General features: G+C 45.1%; 1 protein-coding gene across 2 annotated transcripts in view; it reads left to right on the top strand.

Annotated features, from left to right (window-relative positions):
• The window catches only part of LOC114083535 (nuclear RNA export factor 2-like), a 35,318-nt gene extending 16,696 nt beyond the window's left edge, over nt 1–18,622 (top strand). The window contains exons 3-22 of one of the 2 annotated variants that reach the window (XM_071606887.1): nt 6,184–6,289; nt 6,587–6,740; nt 7,014–7,097; nt 7,211–7,315; nt 7,432–7,512; nt 7,645–7,714; nt 10,576–10,664; nt 10,784–10,891; nt 11,073–11,182; nt 12,653–12,689; nt 13,074–13,142; nt 13,228–13,283; nt 13,424–13,531; nt 13,666–13,706; nt 13,848–13,960; nt 14,055–14,097; nt 14,680–14,752; nt 15,506–15,688; nt 18,222–18,282; nt 18,410–18,622. In XM_071606887.1, coding sequence (XP_071462988.1) covers nt 6,184–6,289; nt 6,587–6,740; nt 7,014–7,097; nt 7,211–7,315; nt 7,432–7,512; nt 7,645–7,714; nt 10,576–10,664; nt 10,784–10,891; nt 11,073–11,182; nt 12,653–12,689; nt 13,074–13,142; nt 13,228–13,283; nt 13,424–13,531; nt 13,666–13,706; nt 13,848–13,960; nt 14,055–14,097; nt 14,680–14,752; nt 15,506–15,688; nt 18,222–18,282; nt 18,410–18,454 — 1,736 coding nt within the window. In that variant the 3' untranslated portion in view covers nt 18,455–18,622. Of the gene's footprint in view, nt 1–6,183; nt 6,290–6,586; nt 6,741–7,013; nt 7,098–7,210; nt 7,316–7,431; nt 7,513–7,644; nt 7,715–10,575; nt 10,665–10,783; nt 10,892–11,072; nt 11,183–12,652; nt 12,690–13,073; nt 13,143–13,227; nt 13,284–13,423; nt 13,532–13,665; nt 13,725–13,847; nt 13,961–14,054; nt 14,098–14,679; nt 14,753–15,505; nt 15,689–18,221; nt 18,283–18,409 lie in introns of both variants that reach the window. The other variant, XM_071606886.1, reaches the window with a different exon arrangement.
• The last annotated feature ends 3,082 nt before the right edge of the window (nt 18,623–21,704 follow it).

Below are 21,704 nucleotides of genomic sequence, written 5' to 3'. Positions count from 1 at the left end.
TTTGGATCTATTTTAACTTACTTTTAACTGGGAGTGCACCCTAACCTCTATGTGATGTCACAAAATTTCTGTGCAACATAACTGTCTATAGTCTGTATTTACATAGTTAGAAACGAAAAAGAATAAGGATATTTGATTGCCACAAGAGGTTATGAGAAAATTTTCTCAGATTGCTGGCCTTTTGTTTTTAATCTTGTGGCAATCAAATGTGTCCCCATACATAACCTTTAAAAAATCATATAATGAAGCACCTGCATGAAGTCCTTCATTAATGCAGTATTATTCAGTAAAATTACCATAAAGAGAACAAATTAGCTTGTTTAGCTTTAAGAACAAGTCAGGTAGAGGGCTGTAATAAAGAAGTTTGCCAAATCAAATTGTACCTCAAAAGGAATTATTTTTACTGAAAATCACGAGGGAAAAAGGATTCTGATAGGTGTGTATCCTTAAGGTAACTGTGAAAAGGCAGGTTCCGCAGCTTGGTTGGCCAACCTGTGTAATACAAGGTTTGGTTTAGTAATTGGGAGGCGGAACCAGAAGCCCTGCTTGACTGACAGAGGGAAGGACCAAAGGAAAGGCCGAAAAAACACAGAAGGCGGGATTTTTCGCCATTTTGTCCGGCAGCCTCATAGCTGAAGGGTTTCTCCGTGGACCGACATGGATGGACCCAAGGTGCAATCCAAAGTTTTGCCTGAGGTCCTGTGCATTTCACATGTCCAATTACTAGCAGTTCTGGTTGAGTCTTTGCCACGCCCAGTGACACATGTCCGTGTTTTGGTGCGGTCCAGTCTGTGCTCCCACAAACGGATATCATGGTTATTGGAACTAGTTGTCACTGGGTGTGGCCCCGGGCTGGCTTGGCTAGGCTTTCATAGCAGTTTGCACTAAGAACAACAAAGGACCCTTTGGTTAGCTTCACCCTTCCTCTCCTGTGGAAAGCGGTTCCGTGTGGTGTCTAGCTCCCATGTTAGATGTCCGTTCGTACCTCCATTCTAAATCTCCTTGCAACCACATTGCATGGGCATTTCGCCAGTTGTGGGCCAGCCTGCCCGAGGCAGAAGCGGGAAGTCAGGATCAGCCCAGCTAGGCTCTGGGTGGTTACTATGGTGATGAAACAAGGGTGGAGCCAGTGGCTACCACTGCCGCCTGGCTGGACTCCCAGCCATTGTCTGTGCCTGAGTCCGCGCTTGTGTTTGTCCTGCTTGGAATTCCTCCAGTGCAGTGCCTCGTGGATGTTCCCAGGGATGGCCCTCCAGAACTCTGGATTCATAGGTGGGCCGGCGGTCCCACTTGCGCTGCTGCAGCTGTGCCTCCATCCCTGTGGGCGGGAGCAAAAGCCAGTTTGGCCCATGTCTCTGCTAGTTGCGGCTATCACCCTTGGAGAGAGCAGTTGTGCTCCCATCCTCTTCCCAGTGCAAACGTTCTCATGGGCGCTTCAAAAAGTTTATACCAGTGTTGGTAGTCCTATGGCTGGATGGCCATATCAGTATCCCGCTGTACCCTGGTATTCATCCATGCCTTTGCACATCATTGCTCCTGTCTCCCGTAGCCCGCAGCTCTGGAGCCAGGGTAAGTGGGTAGCATTCTCTCAGTCAAAGGACCATCTACCTGCATTCTCCCTCCACAGTGTACACTCTCTTGCTAGCATCTCAAAACTCTTTCAACCCCCAAAATGGGCCCCTTGGTAGATTCCAGCACTGGCTGGCCTCAAGGGATACCACACTTGTCAAACTAGGTTTTTTTAAAGGGCAGAATATTGCTTGCGGTAGATCTAGTTACAGAAACCATAGGGAATAATGGCTAAAGCCTTGAATTCATCACAGAACAGCTGCTGAGTCACAGCTACTCCTGATATTGGCAGGACAAGAATGTAGTAAAGGGGGTTCAGTATAAACTAACTGAGTACTTACAAAAAAACAATAGAAAAATAAAATTCACTTCTCTATAGGTAAAGAATTCTACGTATCAAGGCTTACCACAAAAGTCTCTTTCCTTTCTCTCACTCTCCAAGCACAGATTTCTAGCATATAACCCAAAAATCATTACTTAATTTTCAAAATATAAAAATTCACATAAAAAATCCGAAAAAAAATCCATCAAAGCACTTTTTCCATGGGAGAGGATTCTCTATAATTAATTAGGTTCTCTAGAATAGCAAAAAAATGAAATTTTTCAGTCTTTCTAAAGACGAAAAAGCCCCAGATGCTGTAAGTTTAACGTAACACATTTTCTTCTAATTCACTTACTTTATACAACTTAACCCATAATACTTTGAAATGCTGAGTGCTTAACTATGAGAGATATTTTCCAAACCCACTAAATTTCTAAAATTCAACCTGGAATCCCTGTTTGGGCACCATTTGTCACAAACAAGACTAAACCAGTCAGAGTCACTCCAGGTGAACTGGGCTGGCATGAAATAATCACACAAAGATAAAGAAATACCTTTTTATTTGGATTCTGTGATGGCTCTTCTACCTAGTTCCAACAAAGGAGGCAAGGCAGGCAAGAAAAATAAAGAGCACTCCTAGAACCAAATTTTATTGAGGGAGAAGCCATTCAAATGAGGCAAGGGATCAGGATTCAGGGGATTGAGTCTAGCTTGTGATGTCTTGCAGATAAGCAGGTTGACTGACATCTTGGAAGGCCATGCCATCTCATGTGGTATGTGATGTTCCAAGGCAAATCAAGTGAAAGGCACACATACTTGCACAGCACAGAGAAAGTTCCATCATCAGTTCAGTCCACTTTGTATGCTAAAGATGCTCACAGCTCACACACAGAGCCCATGGCTGGCTTGCCACATCTATACATTCCTGTCGCTCAAAGCTAGTGGGTGCTCATGTGGCAGTTCCCAAAAGTAGGCTCTGATAATATATGGTGGAGCCTGAGGGGGACACAGGCCAACCCAGGCAGAGAGGCTCTACCTCCTTTCTCATACTCCTGTCAGGGCCTTTGGTTATGGCAGCAGGGCCATGAGCCAGGGACTGGGCTGAGATGTGGGAATTCAGTAAGTGGATGTGCACCTATGTGTGTTTTGTCTTCAATATCTCTGACTGTCAGGGCCCATGGTGGCTTTTTATCCCATGCCCTCTGTCCCCAGTGATTCACAGCACAGAGCCTTGCCTGACATTGCAGCTGTAGGCATTTTTAAGCTCACTTTTATACTTTCCTCTCAGTGCTGTTATTGATGAACTCATTTTCTCAAAATGACTCAGACTCTGCCAGAACTCTATATGTTTAATATGTAATGTTTTCTATTTGATTATGAACTTTCATGAAAATGGCATTCTCCAAATGCCACCTGTAAGGTTGCTTTTTGTCATTATTTCGAGTCTCATCATGGACTTGTGGTTCTTTATCATATTAATGGTCTCCAAACCCCTATTGTAGGATTTGAGCAGAAGAATACCATGATTTGAGATGTGCTTTAAAAAAAAAAGCTCACTCTGCCTGCTGTGTAGGTAACATATGATAATTGAGCAGGCATGAAATCAGAGGTACCAGATGGAATGGGAGGCAGTCTAATTTAGGAGATAGATGGTGACCAATGGAGGGAGTGAGAAGTAACTAGATGCTAGGGGGTGTGTTTGTATGTTATATGTATATATTTTTTTAAAAATATATATATATACACATACACACACACATACATACATATACATACATACATACATACACACAGGGGCAGGGATTGTGGCTCAGCAGTAGTGCACTTGCCTGGTATGTGTGAGACACTGGGTTCGATTCTCAGTACCGCATATAAATAAGTAAATAAAGGTTGATCAACAACTAAAAACAAAAAAAATTAAAAATAAAATATATATACATGTGGTATGATGTTTTCTTTGCTTTATTTTTGTGTTTTCTTTTTTTCAATATTGGGGATTGAACCCAGGGCTGCTCTACAATGGGGCAGCATTCACAGCCCTTTTTAAAATTTTGAGACAGGATCTCCCTAAGATGCCGAGGTTGCTCTGGAATTTGTAGTCCTCCTGCCTCATCCTCCCAAGTCACTGGGATTATAGGCATCCAGCACCATACCTGACTCTGGGATATTTTAAACATAAAGCCAAGAGAATTTCTTGATCTGTTTGCTGTCGAGTGGGAGAGAAAAAGAATATTCCATGATACATGCAAACTTCTGCAGCTGGGCAAGTGGAACATCTGTGTCAAATGGTGTACTAACATGGAATTTCACCTCCAGTGCCTTACCCCCAACAGGGAGAGTCTGAAAAGTTGAACAGGACTGTGCTGAGAGTAGGTCACTCAGTGGATTTCACTGTGTGAAAGCAATGATCGCCCCTCCCTCCTGCCCCTAGGAGGTGTTCACCCGAGGCCTGGTCCTCATCAGGATGTCGCAGAGTGCTCAGGAATGGACCAGTTTCTATCCATAACTGTGTCCTGAGGCAATGGGAATCATTAAATCATGAAATGTATAACTCACACACCTAGGGAATCTTCATGGTTAGAGCCTAAGAGCAAGTTGTTTTCTGACGTTCTGGCTACCTTAATCCCCATCTCCACCAAAGCACTAATATTGCCTTCTGCTGGTACATGTTTTCAGTCAACTCTGGCATCAGTAAAATAAGCCCAGTGAGTCTACCTGTGGGAGAGGGAATTGAGAGTATCTTATTTCTGTAGATGCCATCCCTGCCCCCAAACAAAGAAGAAAAGAATGTTTCAAGTCTTGCCACCTGATGAATTCGTTATCTGGGTGGGGAATGTGGGGATTGAAAAGCAACAGCAACTCCTAGGAGAAAATCCAGGGTCAGATACAATCCAAATGATATGAGTGTATTTATACACACACACACACACACACACACACCCACACACCTTGAGGCTCAGGCTGCATTGTCCAACACACTCAAAATCAGATCAAAGACAATTAAGGAGAGACAGAGAGGGGTATTACATACATACTATGTAATAATGATGCTAGGTATGTAGGTACCGAGACACAGAGCCTCAAAGTACCTGAAACAGCAAAAGCAGCAACAACAAAAACAACACTGATGGACCTGAATGGAGAAATAGCTACATCTACAGCGAGAGTTGGGGCCTTCAGTACTCCATACTCTGGCATTCCTGGGCAGCAAAGCAGGTATGATATACAAGACCTGCGTGATATGATACAGTAACAGGATGTAAGTAATCAACATCGGGAGAGTACCCTTTTGAAATATCTTCATTGGTGCATTGGTGCAAATATCACCCGATGCCAGGATTCAGAATGCCATATTTGGACATGCACATAATTTGATCTGTCTCATTCTCCAGTACCTTCCTTTTCCCTTTCCTCCTCCCTCCCTCTGATCTGCTCGCTCTGCTCTACTGATCTCCTTTCTACCATGATTACAATTTTAATTGGCGAATTGGGATCTTTTTCAAGTGCCTGAACCATCTGCACAGAGAGAGCATCTTCTCTGCCACCGAACACACCTCAACAAATCTACATCAACTGAAGTCATACAGAGGACATTCCCTGCCCATTTGGAGTCAAACTGGGAATCAATAACAGAGAGAACAGGAAAGTCCCCACACATTTGGGGATTGTATTTGAAGCTGCTCATTCAGACCCTTGTTACAGAAGCATAGAGTTTAGGAAGAGTCCTGTCCTGGGCTGAAAGCATTGCAGGCTGTGCAGAAGGAAAGCTTGCTCTGAATATGTCAAGCGGAGTATTGTTGAGGGCGAGGGTGGATTCCTCCCAACCCTCATTAAAGCTTTTACTATACCAGCAAAGGAAGCTCACTCAGCTAGCTGATTGTTCACAGTTAGTTCTGGGGGCTGATTGGATCTGGGCAGGTGACAGAAGTTGCCTCCCAGCCATTGGTGGCAATCGGAGAAGCCTCAGAGAAGGCAGGGGTAGGACAGCTGCCTGATGTGTGTGAAGCCTAACCCAAGGGCAGATGCACCCCTGATCCTTTTCAGTCCTGCTCCATGTAGTAAAAGGTCCAACAGAGCTGCTTCCTCTTCCACCGTGTCTCCTCTAATTGCATCACCTGTGAGATAAAGCGCTCCTATCTGAACAGACAGAGGAGTTTGCTTTGGGGGGGGGGGTGTGATTGCTTCTTGGGGCAGGCTGACACTTTGCTTGTCCTTCCCCTGTGTTAGCCCAAGATGCGGTACATCGTAAGTGGACCATTGATGTGTCTTTATACCTGTGTTTTTGTTCCCAGTTTCAGAATACAGGGACAAATGCAGTACCCTTCAAGGAAGGAAGAGATGTGGGAGTTTGTCCTGGAGCAACTCTGGCAGGAGGAAGCTTCATTATGAGCATACTGGGTATGAGCTTCCACCTTCATGCCTCCAGGAGGATAATGGGAACATGGGGATGAGGGATGTCCATGATGAATCCCAAGTCAGGTAGTAAGTGACCAGGCAGCCTGGGTTGTGGGCAGCAGCCCCTGGACCACTCTGTGTGGCCTTCCTTTTCTTCTCTCACTGGAAAACTGAAGAACAGTGGATGAGGCATATCCTGGTAGAGCAGTCCTCATTCTCACCCTGGCATCAGGGAGGAGGGGCGGGGGTGTAGAAGCCTTCCTAAGCATTGATGGAAACCACCTTCTCCCCCTTCACCAGCACACCTTATTCAGCCCACCATGACCACAGGAGAGGGAAATGGCATGATGAAGAGCCTACCCATGTGACTCTGTGGAGAGAGAAAAAGACTCGAGGGAGAGAAATGGGGAAGGAGATACGAGATGGAGTGAAGAGGAGATGGTTCAAAGTGACAGTGAGTGTCTTGGAAAGGTCTGCATTAAGTAGGCTCTTCTGGAGCCTGAAAGAAGGAAAATGACATTAAACAGCATCTGTTAAACACCTCCACTTGCAGGAGAGCTGAATGGAAAGAAAGGGGATTCTGGAAATCAGTATTGAGTGCAGAAACATGGACTCATGCTTTAGAAGTCTTTTAATGCTAGGCAAGAAAATAGCACTTGGCTGGGTCTGTCCTCCATCCTAATTCCTTGCTGTCTCCTCTGCTCTGACTCTTTCTTTTTATCCTTAGATTCCATATGGGAGAAAGTATGACAAGGCATGGCTAATGAATTCAATCCAGGGCCATTGCAGTGTCCCCTTCACCCCGGTCGATGTAAGAGAGGATGGTGAAGCCAGCTGAGTGGGCACAGGGGAGGGGGAGAGGCCTGGCTCAGCAGGGGCCATTGTCATCTGATACCATTGCTTCTGCCCTCACTGCCTGTGTAGTTCCATTACATCGGAAATCGGGCCCGGTTCTTTGTCCAGGATGCAGGAACGGCCTCGGCATTGAAGGATGTCAGCTACAAGATTTGCGATGACAATGATGTAAAGGTGTGTGCTAGGGGCTGTCCCTGCACCATGTCTTGGGGAGGGAGGATGGACTAGGGGCTGGTTGTCGTCTTTGGGATTAGTGGGCCTGTTGTTGACCCTACCTCTCCTTCCCACAGATATTGGTCTTAGTCAGCCCTTCTGCTGTACCCTACTCTGTGCAGAATAAGTTCTCAGCAGAACAAGTAGAGCAGCTAAAGGTAGTGCAGATTCAAGGCATGCTATGTGCCCACTCCCCGGATCCTACCTGCTCTCACCTCCTGACACGATGATTCTTGTCACCACGCCCCCACACAGCCTCAGAGCCACTTTCTCCATCTCTGCCTCTGCAGTTGACCATGAGAAAACGATATGATGTCTCCCAGCAAGCTCTCGACCTCCAGAAGCTCCGATTTGATCCAGGTATTACCGACCACAGTAATTCTAGGGCAGGTGAGGGCAGAGGGGTTTTCCTGGGACGAGGAGGTAGGGATTCAGCTTGGGGAGGGTTTTTCTTATTTGCTCTTTTAAATTATACATATGAGAGTAGAACGCATTTTACAGATTATACGTACATAGAGTATAACTTATTCTACTTAGGATGCCTCTCTTGTGGTCATACAGGATGTGGCGTTATCTTGGTTATATATACGAATACAAGGCTAGGGAAGTTATGTCCTATTAATTCTACTGTCTTTCCTTTTCTGCTCCCCACTCCCTTCCCTTTGTTTCCCTTGGTCTAATCCAGGGGATTTCTGTTATTCCCCTTCCAACCTCCCTTGTTTGCGGTTAGCATCCAGAAATCAAAGATGACATTTGACCTTTGTTTTGGGAGGGGGATTGGCTTACTTCACTTAGCATCATATTCTCCAGTTCCATCCATTCACGGGCAAATGCCATAATTTCATTCTGTATGGCTGAGTAATATTCCATTGTGTGTATATATACCATGTTTTCTTTATCCATTCATCCGTTGAAGGACACCTAGGTTCCTTCCATAGCTTGGCTGTTGTGAGTTGAGCTGCTATAAACATGGATGTGGCTTTGTCACTGTAGTATGCTATTAACAATTTTAAGACCTTTAGGTATAAACCAAGGAGTGTGATAACGGAGTCACATGGTGGTTCCATTCCAAGGTTTCTAAGGACTCTCCGTACTGCTTTCCATAGTGGTTGCGCGAATCTGCAGTCCCACCAGCAATGTATGAGAGTACGTTTCTCCCCACATCCTCGCTAACATTTATAGTTACTTGCATTCTTGATAATTGCCATTCTGACTGGAGGGAGATAGAATCTCGGTGTAGTTTTGATTTGCATTTCTCTAATTGCTATAGATGTTGGACGCGTTTTCATATACCTTTTGAGCATTCATATTTCTTCTTCTGTAAAGTGTTTGTTCAGTTCCTTTGCCCGTTTATGCATTGGTTTATTTATTTTTCGAGTGGTAATGTTGTAGGGACAAATGAGGCAAGGCACCGAATATAGCAGGAAATAGTTTTATTTGGCTGCAGCCAGGTTCAGAGGGCACAGCTTTTGCTGAAATCAATTAATCCCCCGAACCCTGAGTTCAGGGAGTTTCAGAGTTTTATACCCAGTGTGTAAGGGGAGGGGCTCAGAAGTTCACAGTCTGCAGAAGTTCACATAATAGCAGCTTTTTCTTTCACTGTTCTGGGCAAGTGGGCAAGTTAACTCTTCAAGGACAACACTTGAGAAGGGGAGAGCTTCTTCTCCCCTTTCTTTCCTCCCCCTGCCAGCTGTTACCATGGAGCCCAATTGTAACTTATCTTAAAAATGTAGACATCTCTGTGAAGCCCAGCTCAAGGCCAGAGGCCTTGTTTGCACATTTCTTCAAAGTACTATACTGGATACGTTTGTGAAAACTAGTAAGGGGGTGCCCAGCACCTGGAGTGCTGGTATCTTCTCGCCCAGTGGCCAAGTAAACAGGGCGACATGAAAATAGGAAGTTTATCTACATTGGACTCTTTCTCAGGGACTCTTTTGCTGACAGTCCTAAAATCAGCCATGGTGAAGAGGGCTTTTCTGTGGAGAAAGGGGGTGCCACTTTTCTGAGTTGTTTGTATACTGTGGAAATTAACACCTTACCTGAGGTACTGGTGGTGAAGATTTTCTCCCCATCTGTAGGATCTCTGTACACGTTCTTGATTGTTTCCTGTGCTGTGAAAAAGCTTTTCCACTTGATACCATCCCATTTGTTGATTCTTGATTTATACTCCTTGCACTTTTGGAGTCTTCTTGAGGACTGACATGTTGAAATGTTGGAGACTTGGGCTTACTTTTTCTATTTGTAACTGCAGGGTCTCCGGTCTAATGCCTGTGTCCTCGATCCACCTAGAGTTGAGTCTTTTGCAGGGTGAGAGAGAGAGGGGTTCAATTTCGTTCTATTACATATGGATTTCTCATTTTCTCAGCACCACTCCTTAAAGAGGCTATCCTTTCTCCAATGTAAGTTAATGGTGCCTTTGTCTAGGATGAGATAACTGTATTATGTGGGTGTGTCTCTGTGTCTTCTATTCTGTTCCATTGGTCTTCATGTCTGTTTTGGTGACAATACCATACTGTTTTTATTCCTATAACTCCTTGGTATTATTTAATGTCTGCTACTGTGATGCCTCCTGTGTCACTTTTCATGCTAAGGATTGCTTTGGCTATTCTGGGCCTCTTGTTTTTCCAAATGAATTTCATGATTGTTTTTCTATTTCTGTGAAGAACGTCATTGAGATCTTTATAGGAATTGCATTAAAACTGTATAATGCTTTTGGCCATTTTGATAATATTGATTCTGCCTGTCCAGGAACGTGAGAGATCTTCCCATTTTCTGAGGTCTAATTCAATTTCTTTCATTAGCAAATTCTGTAGTTTTTGTTATAGGGATCTTTCACCTCTTTTATTAGGTTGATTCCCACACATTTTATTTATTTATTTATTTGAGGCTATTGTAACGGGGATAGTATGCGTGATTTCTCTTTCAGCCAATATCCTTGGTGTATAGAATATGATTGATTTATTCGTGTTGATTTTAAACACTGCTACTTTGCTGAATTTGTTTATGAGTTCCAGGAGCCTACCAGTAGAGTTTTGGGGGTCTTCTAAATATAGAATCATGTCGGCGGCGGCAAATTGGGATAGTTTGAGCTCTCCTCCTCCTCCTCCTCCTCCTCCTCCTCCTTCTTCTTCTTCAATCATATGTGGGGAGGGTTTGTGCTGGCACTGATCCAGCTGGACCCCTCTTAACCCTTCTGATTCCCTTGTCTTGGCTTCCCAAAGACCTGATGGGCTGTGACATTGACATGATCCTGAATCGAAGAAACTGCATGTTTGCTACCCTGCAGATCATTGAAAGGAATTTCCCAGAGGTGAGACCTTAGGCCCAGGGCCGGTATTTAGATAGAGGGGTGGAAGGGATGGCATTTAGGGCAGATGTGCCCACCAGGTGCTAGAAAGTCCCCATCACTCTTATGCTTCCTCCCACAAGCTGCTGTCCCTGAACTTGCGAAACAACAAACTGTACCGGCTGGATGGCCTGTCTGACATTGTAGAGAAAGCCCCCCATGTCAAGATCCTGAACCTCTCCAAAAATGAGGTGAGAAGAGAGAGCCAGATGAAAAAAAATTGCATTGAGGGTGGCTGGTAGGGCACAGCAGGGTGCTGGCAGGAGGCAGACAAAGGCAACTGGAGTGAGGGTCCCAGAGTCTGGGTGCAGGTTCCCAGGTGTCCCTCTCTCCCTGGGTCTCCTTAACCGGTTCCCTCCCCATCTTTCTCAGCTGAGGACCTCCAAGGAGTTGGAGAAGCTGAAAGGGATGGAGCTGGAAGAGCTGTGGCTAGAAGGGAACCCTCTGTGCAGTGACTTCCCAGACCAGTCTGCTTATGTAAGGTAGATAATGCCTGGTAACACCTGTCACCCTTCCTGGGGACCTTTGCCTCTTGGGAGCCTGAGCTCCCCCTGAAGTCCACCTCTGCAGGAGGATGCAACCTTGGCCCTCTGGAAGGATCACAGGCCACGCCCTCTCCTCTATCTGTGTCCCTCAGCTGTGCCCACAGGTCTGCTTTCCTTCTTGTGACCTGCTCCCCTTTTTCAGCTGGACTGGGGTGTGTTTCCCGCCCCTCTGCACTGGCCTCCTCCAGCAAGCCCTCCGAAGATGGGGCTGGGCTTCCCTCCCCTGTCCTATGAGTGGCCCTTCTTCTCATGTTCCAAAAAGGTTCCCCTTCCTATCCCAGGCTGACAAGGAGAGATTTCATGCCCCGTGGTGAGGGCCCGGGCCCTGGGTGGCTACCGTCACAACATCTGTTCCTCTAGGCCATTGGTGGAAACTGTTTCCTCCTTGGGGAGAAACTTGGGTTCCCTGAGTCAAGGAGCCAGAGGTAGGCCACTGCCAGCAAGCAGAGGCCTTCCCAAGACAGGAGGGGAAGGCAGAGGGCAAAGGAGGGGCAGGAGGAGGAGGCGGGAGCACAGGCTGCTCAGGGGCACTGCTGCTCCCTCCCCCACTCCACATCCCACATCCAACCTCGTCCCTCAGAGCAGCCCTGGTAGCCCAAGTCAAGATGCTTCCTTGGGCAAGACACTGACTCAGACAGGCACCGGTGCACAGGAACCACCATGAGGGAACCTGGTGCTCATAAGAGGGGGCCACAGACCCTCTGTCACATGCTGAGCTGGTGCCTGATTCTTCACTACTGGTGCTGGGAATGACACCTCCCCTGGGGGCAGCTCCTTTTCCCATACCTGGCCCCCTCTGGGCCCACACGGGAGACAGAGGCTGAACCTGCATCCTGTGGGCCCGAGCCCAGCAGGTACATGTTTGCATTCCTGCCTGGGGCCGCAGGGCCAGCCAGGGGCAGGTGAAGGAATGGGCTGCAGTAGGGGAGCTGGTTTCTTCTCACTTCCACCTTGACCTCCAGCACCAGGGCAGCATCTTCCCCTTCCCTTTGCTTTGCTTCCTCTATCACCGTCTCTCCCTCCCCTACCTTTATTCCCTTTCTGTGGCCATACCCCTGCCTTCCCCTGCCTGTCTCACTCACCAAACCCCACCCCACCCAGCATCCTATCCTGGGAGGCGAGAGTATGATCTGGTCTTGGTCTGGCCAGGCCATGCCCCACGGAAGGCTGGACACCCAGCACAGTAGCAGAGCCCTGGTCTCCCACCCCATTCCCTGCTCCCTTCAGAGCCTTCCATGGGGGGACCTGGAAGAAGGTAAGGGAGGCAGGGTGGGCCCTGGAGGAGGGGGGTCAGGCCAGTGTAGATGGGAGGTACCCAGGGGAAAGGAGAGGGAAGAGAGCAAGAGGGAGAGAGTGTGCACAACCCTCCACTGTCACCTCACTTCATTAGATTTTTCATTTGCACAGTGCTATCCAGGATTGTTTCCCCAATTTGTTACGCCTGGTAAGTACGCACTTCCGGTCTTGTCTCCTTACTCACATGCCTGACCTCCCCGCTGGCCCCAGGCCTTGTGGGCCTTGCCTAGATTACGTGTGCACCAGACCCTCATCCTTCTTAAAGGGCATGGATTCTCCATGGCATGGACATTTTCCCTAGGGAGAACACACGTGCACACACCCATACACACCCACTCACAGGGTGCATATACTGGTAGAGATTTCCAAGAGCTCATGATGCAGACACCAAGTGTGATCTCACCCATGGATTTTCCAGGGCCTATTTATACGTGGCCTCTGGACCTTGTTTCCCCTTGGGCCTGTTCAACTCCTTGCTCTTGCAGTGCCAGCACCCTGAGCTGCACTGTTGACTTCCTCTTCCCTTCTCAAGGATGGCCAGGAGTTACCCACACCAATTGTCGTCAACCTTGATGCCCCCAAGTTAATAAAACCCTGCACGGTGAGAAAGAAGCACCAAAAGAGATGGGGGTGTTGCAGGGTAGGCTTTAGCCACCACAGAGACTAGAATGACCTTTTAATTCCAGGAAGAGTCTAAAGGAACTGAGACCCTAAAGAATCTAGTTCTGCAATTCCTGCAAGAGTAAGTTCCCCTGAGACCTTGAGGAAGGGAAGGCCTGGGACAGTGTGGACTACCATAGCACAGGTCTGCACATAGGAGTTTTCTGGTCTCCTGTGGGCCCTCAGCCACAGAGTTAGCCTGTCCTCTTTGCTCCCTCACAGGTATTACTTGATCTATGACCATGGAGATCGAGAGGGTCTCCTCAGTGCTTACCACAACAAGGCATGCTTCTCTCTGACCATTCTCTTCCATCCTAAGGACTCAGCTCAGTGAGTATCTGTGATCAGCTCTGACCCTGGCCTGGGGCACTGTGACTCCCCCCACATCCCCGCAGACACATGCCAGCTCCTTGCCACACCGGCACTGGCTGGACCACGATCCTTTGCTCCTCTTTTTCTCCTAGGAACAGCTTGTGCAAATTCATCAAGGATAGCAAGAATATGAGTAAGCTCAGGAATTCCTGTAAGTGTGTGATGGGGAAGACTGGGCAGCGGCAGCATAAGGGGGTGTCAAAGGGTCAGTCACGGGGGTCAAGGGCAAGGGTGTGGCAGCCCCCCTCATCTTTGCTTCTCCTGTCCTCTACAGACCAGTGGAAGCAACTGAAGCACACAAAACGTGACATCTTGGATACCCTCTGCGTGCTGCCCAAGACTCGGCATGACCTCAGCTCCTTTGTGGTGGACATGTGGTTCCAGACGGTGAGCACCTGCTTCCTCCCTGGGGTGGGACCAGAAAGCTGGAGGTGGGTAGGAGGTTAAGCAGATCCTGAGTTCCTGCATTGCCCCCTTTCAGGAAACAATGCTCTGCTTCTCTGTGAATGGTTTGTTCAAGGAAGGTGAGTGTCTATACAACCCCCTCAGATCGCCTGCTGCTCCCTCCCCTGGGTGGGCACCCTCTCAGAACTCTCCCAGCTTCCCTGATTCTAGGCCTTTCCTTCCTGTTCTTCCCTGGGGGCTCTTCCCTCGGTGCTCCCACTCTGCCCACAAAGCATTCTGGTCTGAGCGTGGTCTGTGCCTGTCTGTCCCATAGCTCCGGTGTGTGTTAGGGACATAGGCTGTGGGGTTCCATGGCTCTCCTCCCAGGTCCTTACTCTGTGGCCTTGGACCAACTACTTGACCTCTCTTTTTCGCCATTTTTTAAATGGGGCTAGTAGAACCCATCTCTTGGGCAGATGTGAGATGAAGATCAAGTGAACTTTTGAAGAGGTTTTCACAGGGCCCAACATGTGGTAGGGGCCCTATCGCTGGGAGTGGATTGTTCCAGTTGTCTTCCCCATTCCTGCCGTGCCCTCCTGACTCCAAGTGAACAATTGTCTGGGTCTGGCCTCCTCCAGTGGAAGAGCCCGACTGGGGGATGCTGTTTGAGCATGTGTAAAGCATGTGCAACTCCAAGGGAGTGTTGTTTGTTGTCCTTGAAGTGGAAGGAAAGTCTCAGGGATGTGTTCATGCCTTTACCCGGACCTTCGTTGCTACTCCTGGCAGCAATTCCAGGTGAGTGCTATGGGGCGGGTGAGAGCACCATTCTCAGCCTGGGACCAGTGGTATAGGAATGTGGTGGCAGAGTCCTCAGGATATTCTCCACATAGTGGAAGACCAACAGGTAGATCCAATGAGCAGTCTAGCCTAGTGGTTAAGACTAAGGGCTTTTAACTGGGAATGACAGTTCTCTTCCTGATCCCAACACTCACTATGTCCTTGGTCCAAATTACTTGACCTTTCGGTGAGACTCACTGTCCTCCTCTGAAAATGGGGACAAGAGTACCCAGGCTCTGGGGCTGCTGTGTAGGAGAAAATGCATTGGTGTTAAATCTACAAGTCCACTGGGCGTGGCAGCACATGCCTGTAATCCCAGCAGCTTGGGAGGCTGAGGCAAGAAGATCACGAGTTCAAAGCCAGCCTCAGCAAAAGCGAGGTGCTAAGTAACTCAGTGAGACCCTGTGTCTAACAAAAACAATACAAAATAGGGCTGGGGATGTGGCTCAGTGGTTGAGTACCCCTGAGTTCAATTCCCAGTACTACCCCCCCCCCCCCACAAAAAAAATCTACAAAACCACTGAAGCTGGTACAAAATGTCTCCAAAGGTGGGCACTATGGGTAGGAGCCTAGGAATCTGGGAGGCAGCTACAGTAGGGATATTGGAGGAATCCAGATGCTGTGTGGCAGTGGTTAAGGAGGTAGGCAGTGTGGGGTTATCTGCCTGGCCAGTTGTTTCAGGGAGTGTTTGTTATTTTTTTCTCTCTCCAGCCTGTGCATCGTAAATGACCAGCTGATTGTGAGGGATGCCAGCCCTGGTGAGATCCAAAGTGCCTTCTCCATCCCCATGCCCACACACTGCTCCAGCTTCATGTCCACCCTCTCCCAAGAGCAGCAAGAAACTGTGCAGGCTTTCTCCATCCAGTCTGGGATGAAACTTGAGTGGTCTCAGAAGTGAGTGTTGGGTATAAATGTGAGTGGGGCAGGGGAGTGAATAATGGAAACTCCCAGGATATTTTGGGGAAAAACCTGTGGGTATTTGTTGCACAGTAAAAGTGGGCCCATGAAAAAGGTAGCACACTTTTTTACTGAAGTATTTAAAGTATATCAAAAATAGTATAATGCTCAAATGTCATCACCTTCCATATGAAGAGTCCAAAAGAACCCATCATGACAAGCCACTAGAACAAATATACAAGTTCAGCAAGTATTCAGCATCAATGCACAAATTTCATGGGTATTTCTATGTACTTGCAGTAAACAATCCAAAATGAAATTAAGAAAACAAGCCCATTTACAATAGCATCAAAAAGGGTAAAACAAGGCTGGGCCTGTAGCTCAGTGGTAGAGTGCTTGCCCAGCATGGGTGAGGCACTGAGTTCGACCCTTGGCACCACATAAAAAGAAAGAAAGAAAGATATTGTGATCATTTACAACTAACTAAAAAAAATATTTTTAAAAGGAGTAAAACACTTAGGAGCAAATGTAATCAAAGAAAGTAAAATCACATGTGCTGAAATCTTTGGCAAAGCATGGCTGAAGAAAAAAGTAAAGAAGATGTAAGTAAGGGGAAAGACACCTCATGTTCCCAGGGTGGAAGACGTAATGTCAGTAAGGTGCCAGTGCTGTCCAGAGGAATCTTCAGATTCAACATAACCCCTACCAAAATCCCCATTGGCTCCTTTGCAGGAGTTGACAAGGTGATCCTAATGTTTATATGGAAATGCAGCAGATGCAGGATAGCCAGAATAGTTTCAAAGGAAAAGAACAATGTTAGGAGACTCACACTTACCAACTTCAAAACCTGCTACAAAGCTGTAGCCATCAAGACCTTGTGGTACCAACATACAGACAAACATGACTCTATGGAAAAGAACTGAGAGTCTACCTAATGCACCTTTACATTTACGGTCCAATTGTCTATCATCTGGGCTGTTGGAAAAAGTTCCATGGGGTTATAAAATCAAAAAGGCTTGAACAAGGGGCACTAGGATGACTGGATGTCCACTTGCAAAGCCATGAATTTTGACCCACACTCCCAAGTCACACTGTAAGCAAACAGTGACTGAAAGTGATGAAGGACTTAAAGAGCCACAGCTATACAACCCAAAGAAGAAAACATGGGTATAAATCATCATGACCTTGAATTAGGCAACTATTTCTTAGGTACACAGCAGAAGCTCAAGGAAACAAAGAAGAATAGGTAAATTGGACTTCCTAGAGTTCATAGAATTTAAAAGCTTTTGTACATCATTGGATTCTATCAAGAAAGTGCAAAGACAACTGACAGAATGAGAGACAGTTTTGCAGATCACACATCTGGCAAGAACACATGAACGTTTCTTAAAACTCCACCATAAAAAGACAAACATCCCAGGGAAAATGGGGAGAGGACTTGACTAGGCATTTCTCCAAAGAAGATGCACACATGGCCACAGAGCCCTTGAAGAATTTCTCATCATCATTAGTCAGTAGGGAAATGCCAAGCAAAGCCATAATGAGTTGGCTCTTCACATCCACTAGGATGGCTTTAATTAATAAAATGAAAGTGAACAAGTTTGGCTGAAGATGTGGGGAAATTGGAAATCTCCCATTATACTGGTGGGAATATAAAATGGAACAGTCTCTGGGGGAAACATTTTGGCAGTTCCTCAGATAGTTAAACACGGAGTTACTGATTAGCCTGGTAATCCCACTCCTAAGTATATATACCATGAGCAATAAAAACGTGAATTCAAAAAAATTTTACTCAAATGTTTGTAGCAGAATTGTTTGTATTGGCCAGAAAGTACAAACAGCTCAGATGCCTTCTTGCTGATGAACGCATAGGTAAATATGGTACTACATCTAGCAGAATATCACTCAATCGTTAAGAAGAACATAGTGCTGATACATGCTATGTCAAGGATGAATCCTGACAACATCATGCTATGTGAAGAAAACAGTCACAAAAGGCCACATATTGTATGGTTCCGCTTATATGAAATGTCCAGGATAGGCAAAGCCATAGAGACAAAAAGCAGAATAGTGGTTGCCAGGGAAAATGGGGAGTGATATAAAGCTCTTGGAATCGGGTAGGTGGCATGGCTGCACAATCTTATGACTGTGCTACATGACCACTGAATTGTGTACCTTAAAAAAGTAAGTGCTGCAATGTATATCTGATATCTCAATTCAGACACAATCGGCCAGTCTTCCTCTTTGAATTTCAATTTGTTATTTTCTTGAGCATCTTTCCTTTATCAGTATGATCGAGCTCCTTTATGCTTTTGAACACCCCTATTTTTCTGCTTTGAATTTGGGTGAGCATGAATGTTCATGACAGACATTTTTGTTTTCACAACATCTTTCTTCATCATTACAGTGGTCCTCATTCTGGCACGTGCATCCCAGAAAAAGAGCAGCGTAGGTTAAGAGGTGGCATTTTGTGGCCAGCGTGTCTGTCCTGTGGTAGTAATGGAGACCACCTGTTCTTGTCCCACTGCAGGTGCCTGGAGGACAACCAGTGGAACTACATCAGAGCGGGTCAGGTCTTTACCATGCTCCAGGTGAGGCCTGGGGTTCAAGTGGGTGAAAGATGATGTCTCTAGGCCATTGGGAAGGTAGAGACCATGTGGCCTAGGCATGGAACTTGGGGCACCTGCCTCTTCTGACATCCTGACCCCTTCCCTCCAGAACCAGGGAAAGATACCAGGGGAGGCCTTCAAACAGATGTCCTGAAAGGAGCCCTTGGATGCCATCTTCCTCTTCATGTACATCGTAGTTTTCTGTCACCAACTTAAGTCCACGCTCATTGCTGGGGTTGCAGGTCTGGCTGACTAAGAAGTCAGAGTTAACTTGTAGGCCAGGTAACATAACCTCCCAAATGGCTAGTTGTTATGTGTGTTTTCCCCACCAAAGATGGCTGTTTATCTTTACAATAAAGCGTGATATTGCATGTTGTGTGCTGTGTGTCCTGGGTTTCTTCTCTCCTGATGCAGGCATGAGTCAACAGGGCCAGGACCGAAAGGCCCTGTGCACCTCCGCTCCCATCCCGTAGACCCTGGCTGTTCTTAAGCAGATCCATCAGGCTTGCTCCAAGACAGTTTGTGACTAAATCCTCATGAGAAAAGACACATGCTACTTCTAGTGATTGGCATTTGGAGATTGTGAGACTGTGCGATGCTCTCCCGGGAGGCCTGCAGAAGCAGCCATGTGACCTGTCACAATGGGGGCTTCTCAAGGGATGCTTTCTGGCTATTGAGGGCTGTGGAAACAAGGAATGATTGAGGCATGGAACAAAGCAAAATAGGGAGGTACTTGAGGGCTGACATATTTTACTTCTCTTTCCTAATATTTTTAGATTTTCATACACCATACCAGGTTCAGCTTTGTTTTTTGTTTGTTTTTTTGTTTTTGCACAGCTGAATAGGAATCGGGCCTCTCTGCATCTCTGCCCTAGCTTCCGTTTGTCTACCCCACATGCCTATCCCACCCTCTCCTCTTAGGCTGCTCTCCTAGGAATCTTCTGTTAGCACCTACAGTTGGTGTGGAAGGAGTAGTCCATTCAGGATGCCCAGCACATCCTTCACAGAATTGGAAGAAGATCCTCCATATCTATGACTTTTTTTTTTCTACCATGGATTGAACCCATGGACACTTAGCCACTGATCTACATCCCCAGTCCTTTTTTATATCCTATTATATTTATTTTCGTTTTTATTTTGATACAAGTTATCACTAAGTTGCTCTAATCCTCGCCAAATTACTGAGGCTGGTTTTGAACTTGTGATCCTCCTGCCTCAGCCTCCTGAGCCACGGGGATATGTCCATGTTCTTTAGTCGTTTCAGACACTCATTTTTACCTCCATATGACAACAGCAGTAGCCCAAAATCTCATTTTGTGGTTAGTTTTGTGGAAATTTTCCCAATGACTGATGGTTGGCAGTTCCAAATTTCAGGAAATTATTAAATATGACATCTGCCCAACTTATTGCCCACACTTCTGGAATGCTTTTACTTTTTTTGGATATCAAAATAATAGTAATACAAACTTTTCAAGTTACAATCTTAGAAATGATGACACCTGTGAAGTACCACCAGTTGACAATAATTCCTGCATTTTTTTTATGTTTTGGCAGAAGTAACTTGACACTTTCCATTCATGATATATGTTTATATTAGGGAGCCACATATCAGAGAAAAGAGTGTTTTTAAGTAGTATCAAAATAGTAAGTATTGCTTCAGAATAAATGTAAGAAATTATAAAAATTTTTACCCTGAAAATAAAAACATTCATGACAGGACACAAATATATATAAATGCATCACATGTTAATGCATCAGAAGAATTAACAGTAGTTAAAATTTCCAATTTATCTATTATAATGCATGGCACAAATTAATATTATTCTTAGCAAAATTTCAATGAAATTCTTCATCAAAATAGAGAAAATTCCTACAATTCATTTGGAACCATACACAACCCCTAATAGCCAAAGCTGTATTGAGAAACAATTTGGAGGTTTCACACTTTCTGATTTTAAATTATATTGCAAAGTTGTAGTAATCAAAACAGTCTGATACTGGCATAAAACATACAACAAGAGAACAGAATAGAGGGCCCAGAAATAAATCTAAATAAATATGTTTGCCTAACTGACAACTTCACCAAGATGATGTAATTGGAGAAAGATAATATTTTCAATGATTCTGGGGGAAGTTTATTTAAAACAGTTAAACCATAATCATATGCCGTAAATAAAAATAAATTCAAAAATGCATTAAATCCTAATATAAAGCCTGAAACTATAAAATATCAACAAGACAAATACAGGGAATAGCTCCTTGACTTTTGCCTTGTCATTGATATATTGGATGTCACACCAAAGCTCAGACTAGAAAAATAAAGAAACTATATAAATGAGACAATATCAACTAAAAAGATTCTGCACAGCAAATTATACAATAAACAAAATGAAAAAATTAACATACAGACTGGGAAATTATATTTCAAACCAGGTATCAGATAAATGTAAAAAAAATTCTTACAACCAAATAACATCAAAACCAATGTGATACTTAAAATTGGTAAAGGACATAAGAATTTTCCTCAAGTAATGCATAAAAATGAGTCAACAGGTATATGAAAATGTGCACAACATCACTAATTGTTAGGGAAATACAATTTAAAACTATTATGAGATATATACTTATTTTGATGGCTTTTATGAAAATAACAAGACAATGTGGATAAAAGGGAACACTTACCCTGCTGGTTGGAATATAAATTCTTCCAGCCATAATGGAAAATAGTATTGAGTTTTCTTTAAAAAGTTAAAACAAAACTACCATATGACTCAAACTAAAAAGTTTCTTCTCAGGAAAAGGAAACAATGTTAGGTGAATAGAGAGGCTATATCTTGGGAGCAAATATCTTTACCCCTCACACATCAGATAGAGCTCTAATCTCTAGGGTATATAAAAGAACAAATAACCCAATCAACAAATGGGCCAAGGACCTGAACAGACACTTCTCAGAAGATGATGTACAATCAATCAACAAATACATGAAAAAATGTTCATCATCACTAGCAATTAGAGAAATGCAAATCAAAACCACTTTAAGGTTTCATCTCACTCCAGTCAGAATGGCATACTCATACACTGCTGGTGGGACTGCAAATTGGTGCAGCCAATATGGAAATCAGTATGGAAATTTCTTGGAAAATTGAGAATGGAACCACCATTTGACCCAGCTATCCCATTCCTCAGTCTATATATACCCAAAGGACTTGAAAACAGCATACTACAGGGACACAGCCACATCAATGTTTATAGCAGCACAATTCATAATAGCTAAACTGTGGAACCAACCTAGATGCCTATATATATATATATATATATATATATATATATATATATATATATATATATACACACATACATACATACATACACACACAATGGAACATTATTCAGCAATAAAAGAT

This window comes from Marmota flaviventris, chromosome X (assembly GCF_047511675.1).
Source record: "Marmota flaviventris isolate mMarFla1 chromosome X, mMarFla1.hap1, whole genome shotgun sequence".
NCBI lineage: Eukaryota > Metazoa > Chordata > Mammalia > Rodentia > Sciuridae > Marmota > Marmota flaviventris.
Note: the sequence above shows the minus strand (reverse complement) of the source record. Positions and strands in the feature narration are given on the sequence as shown.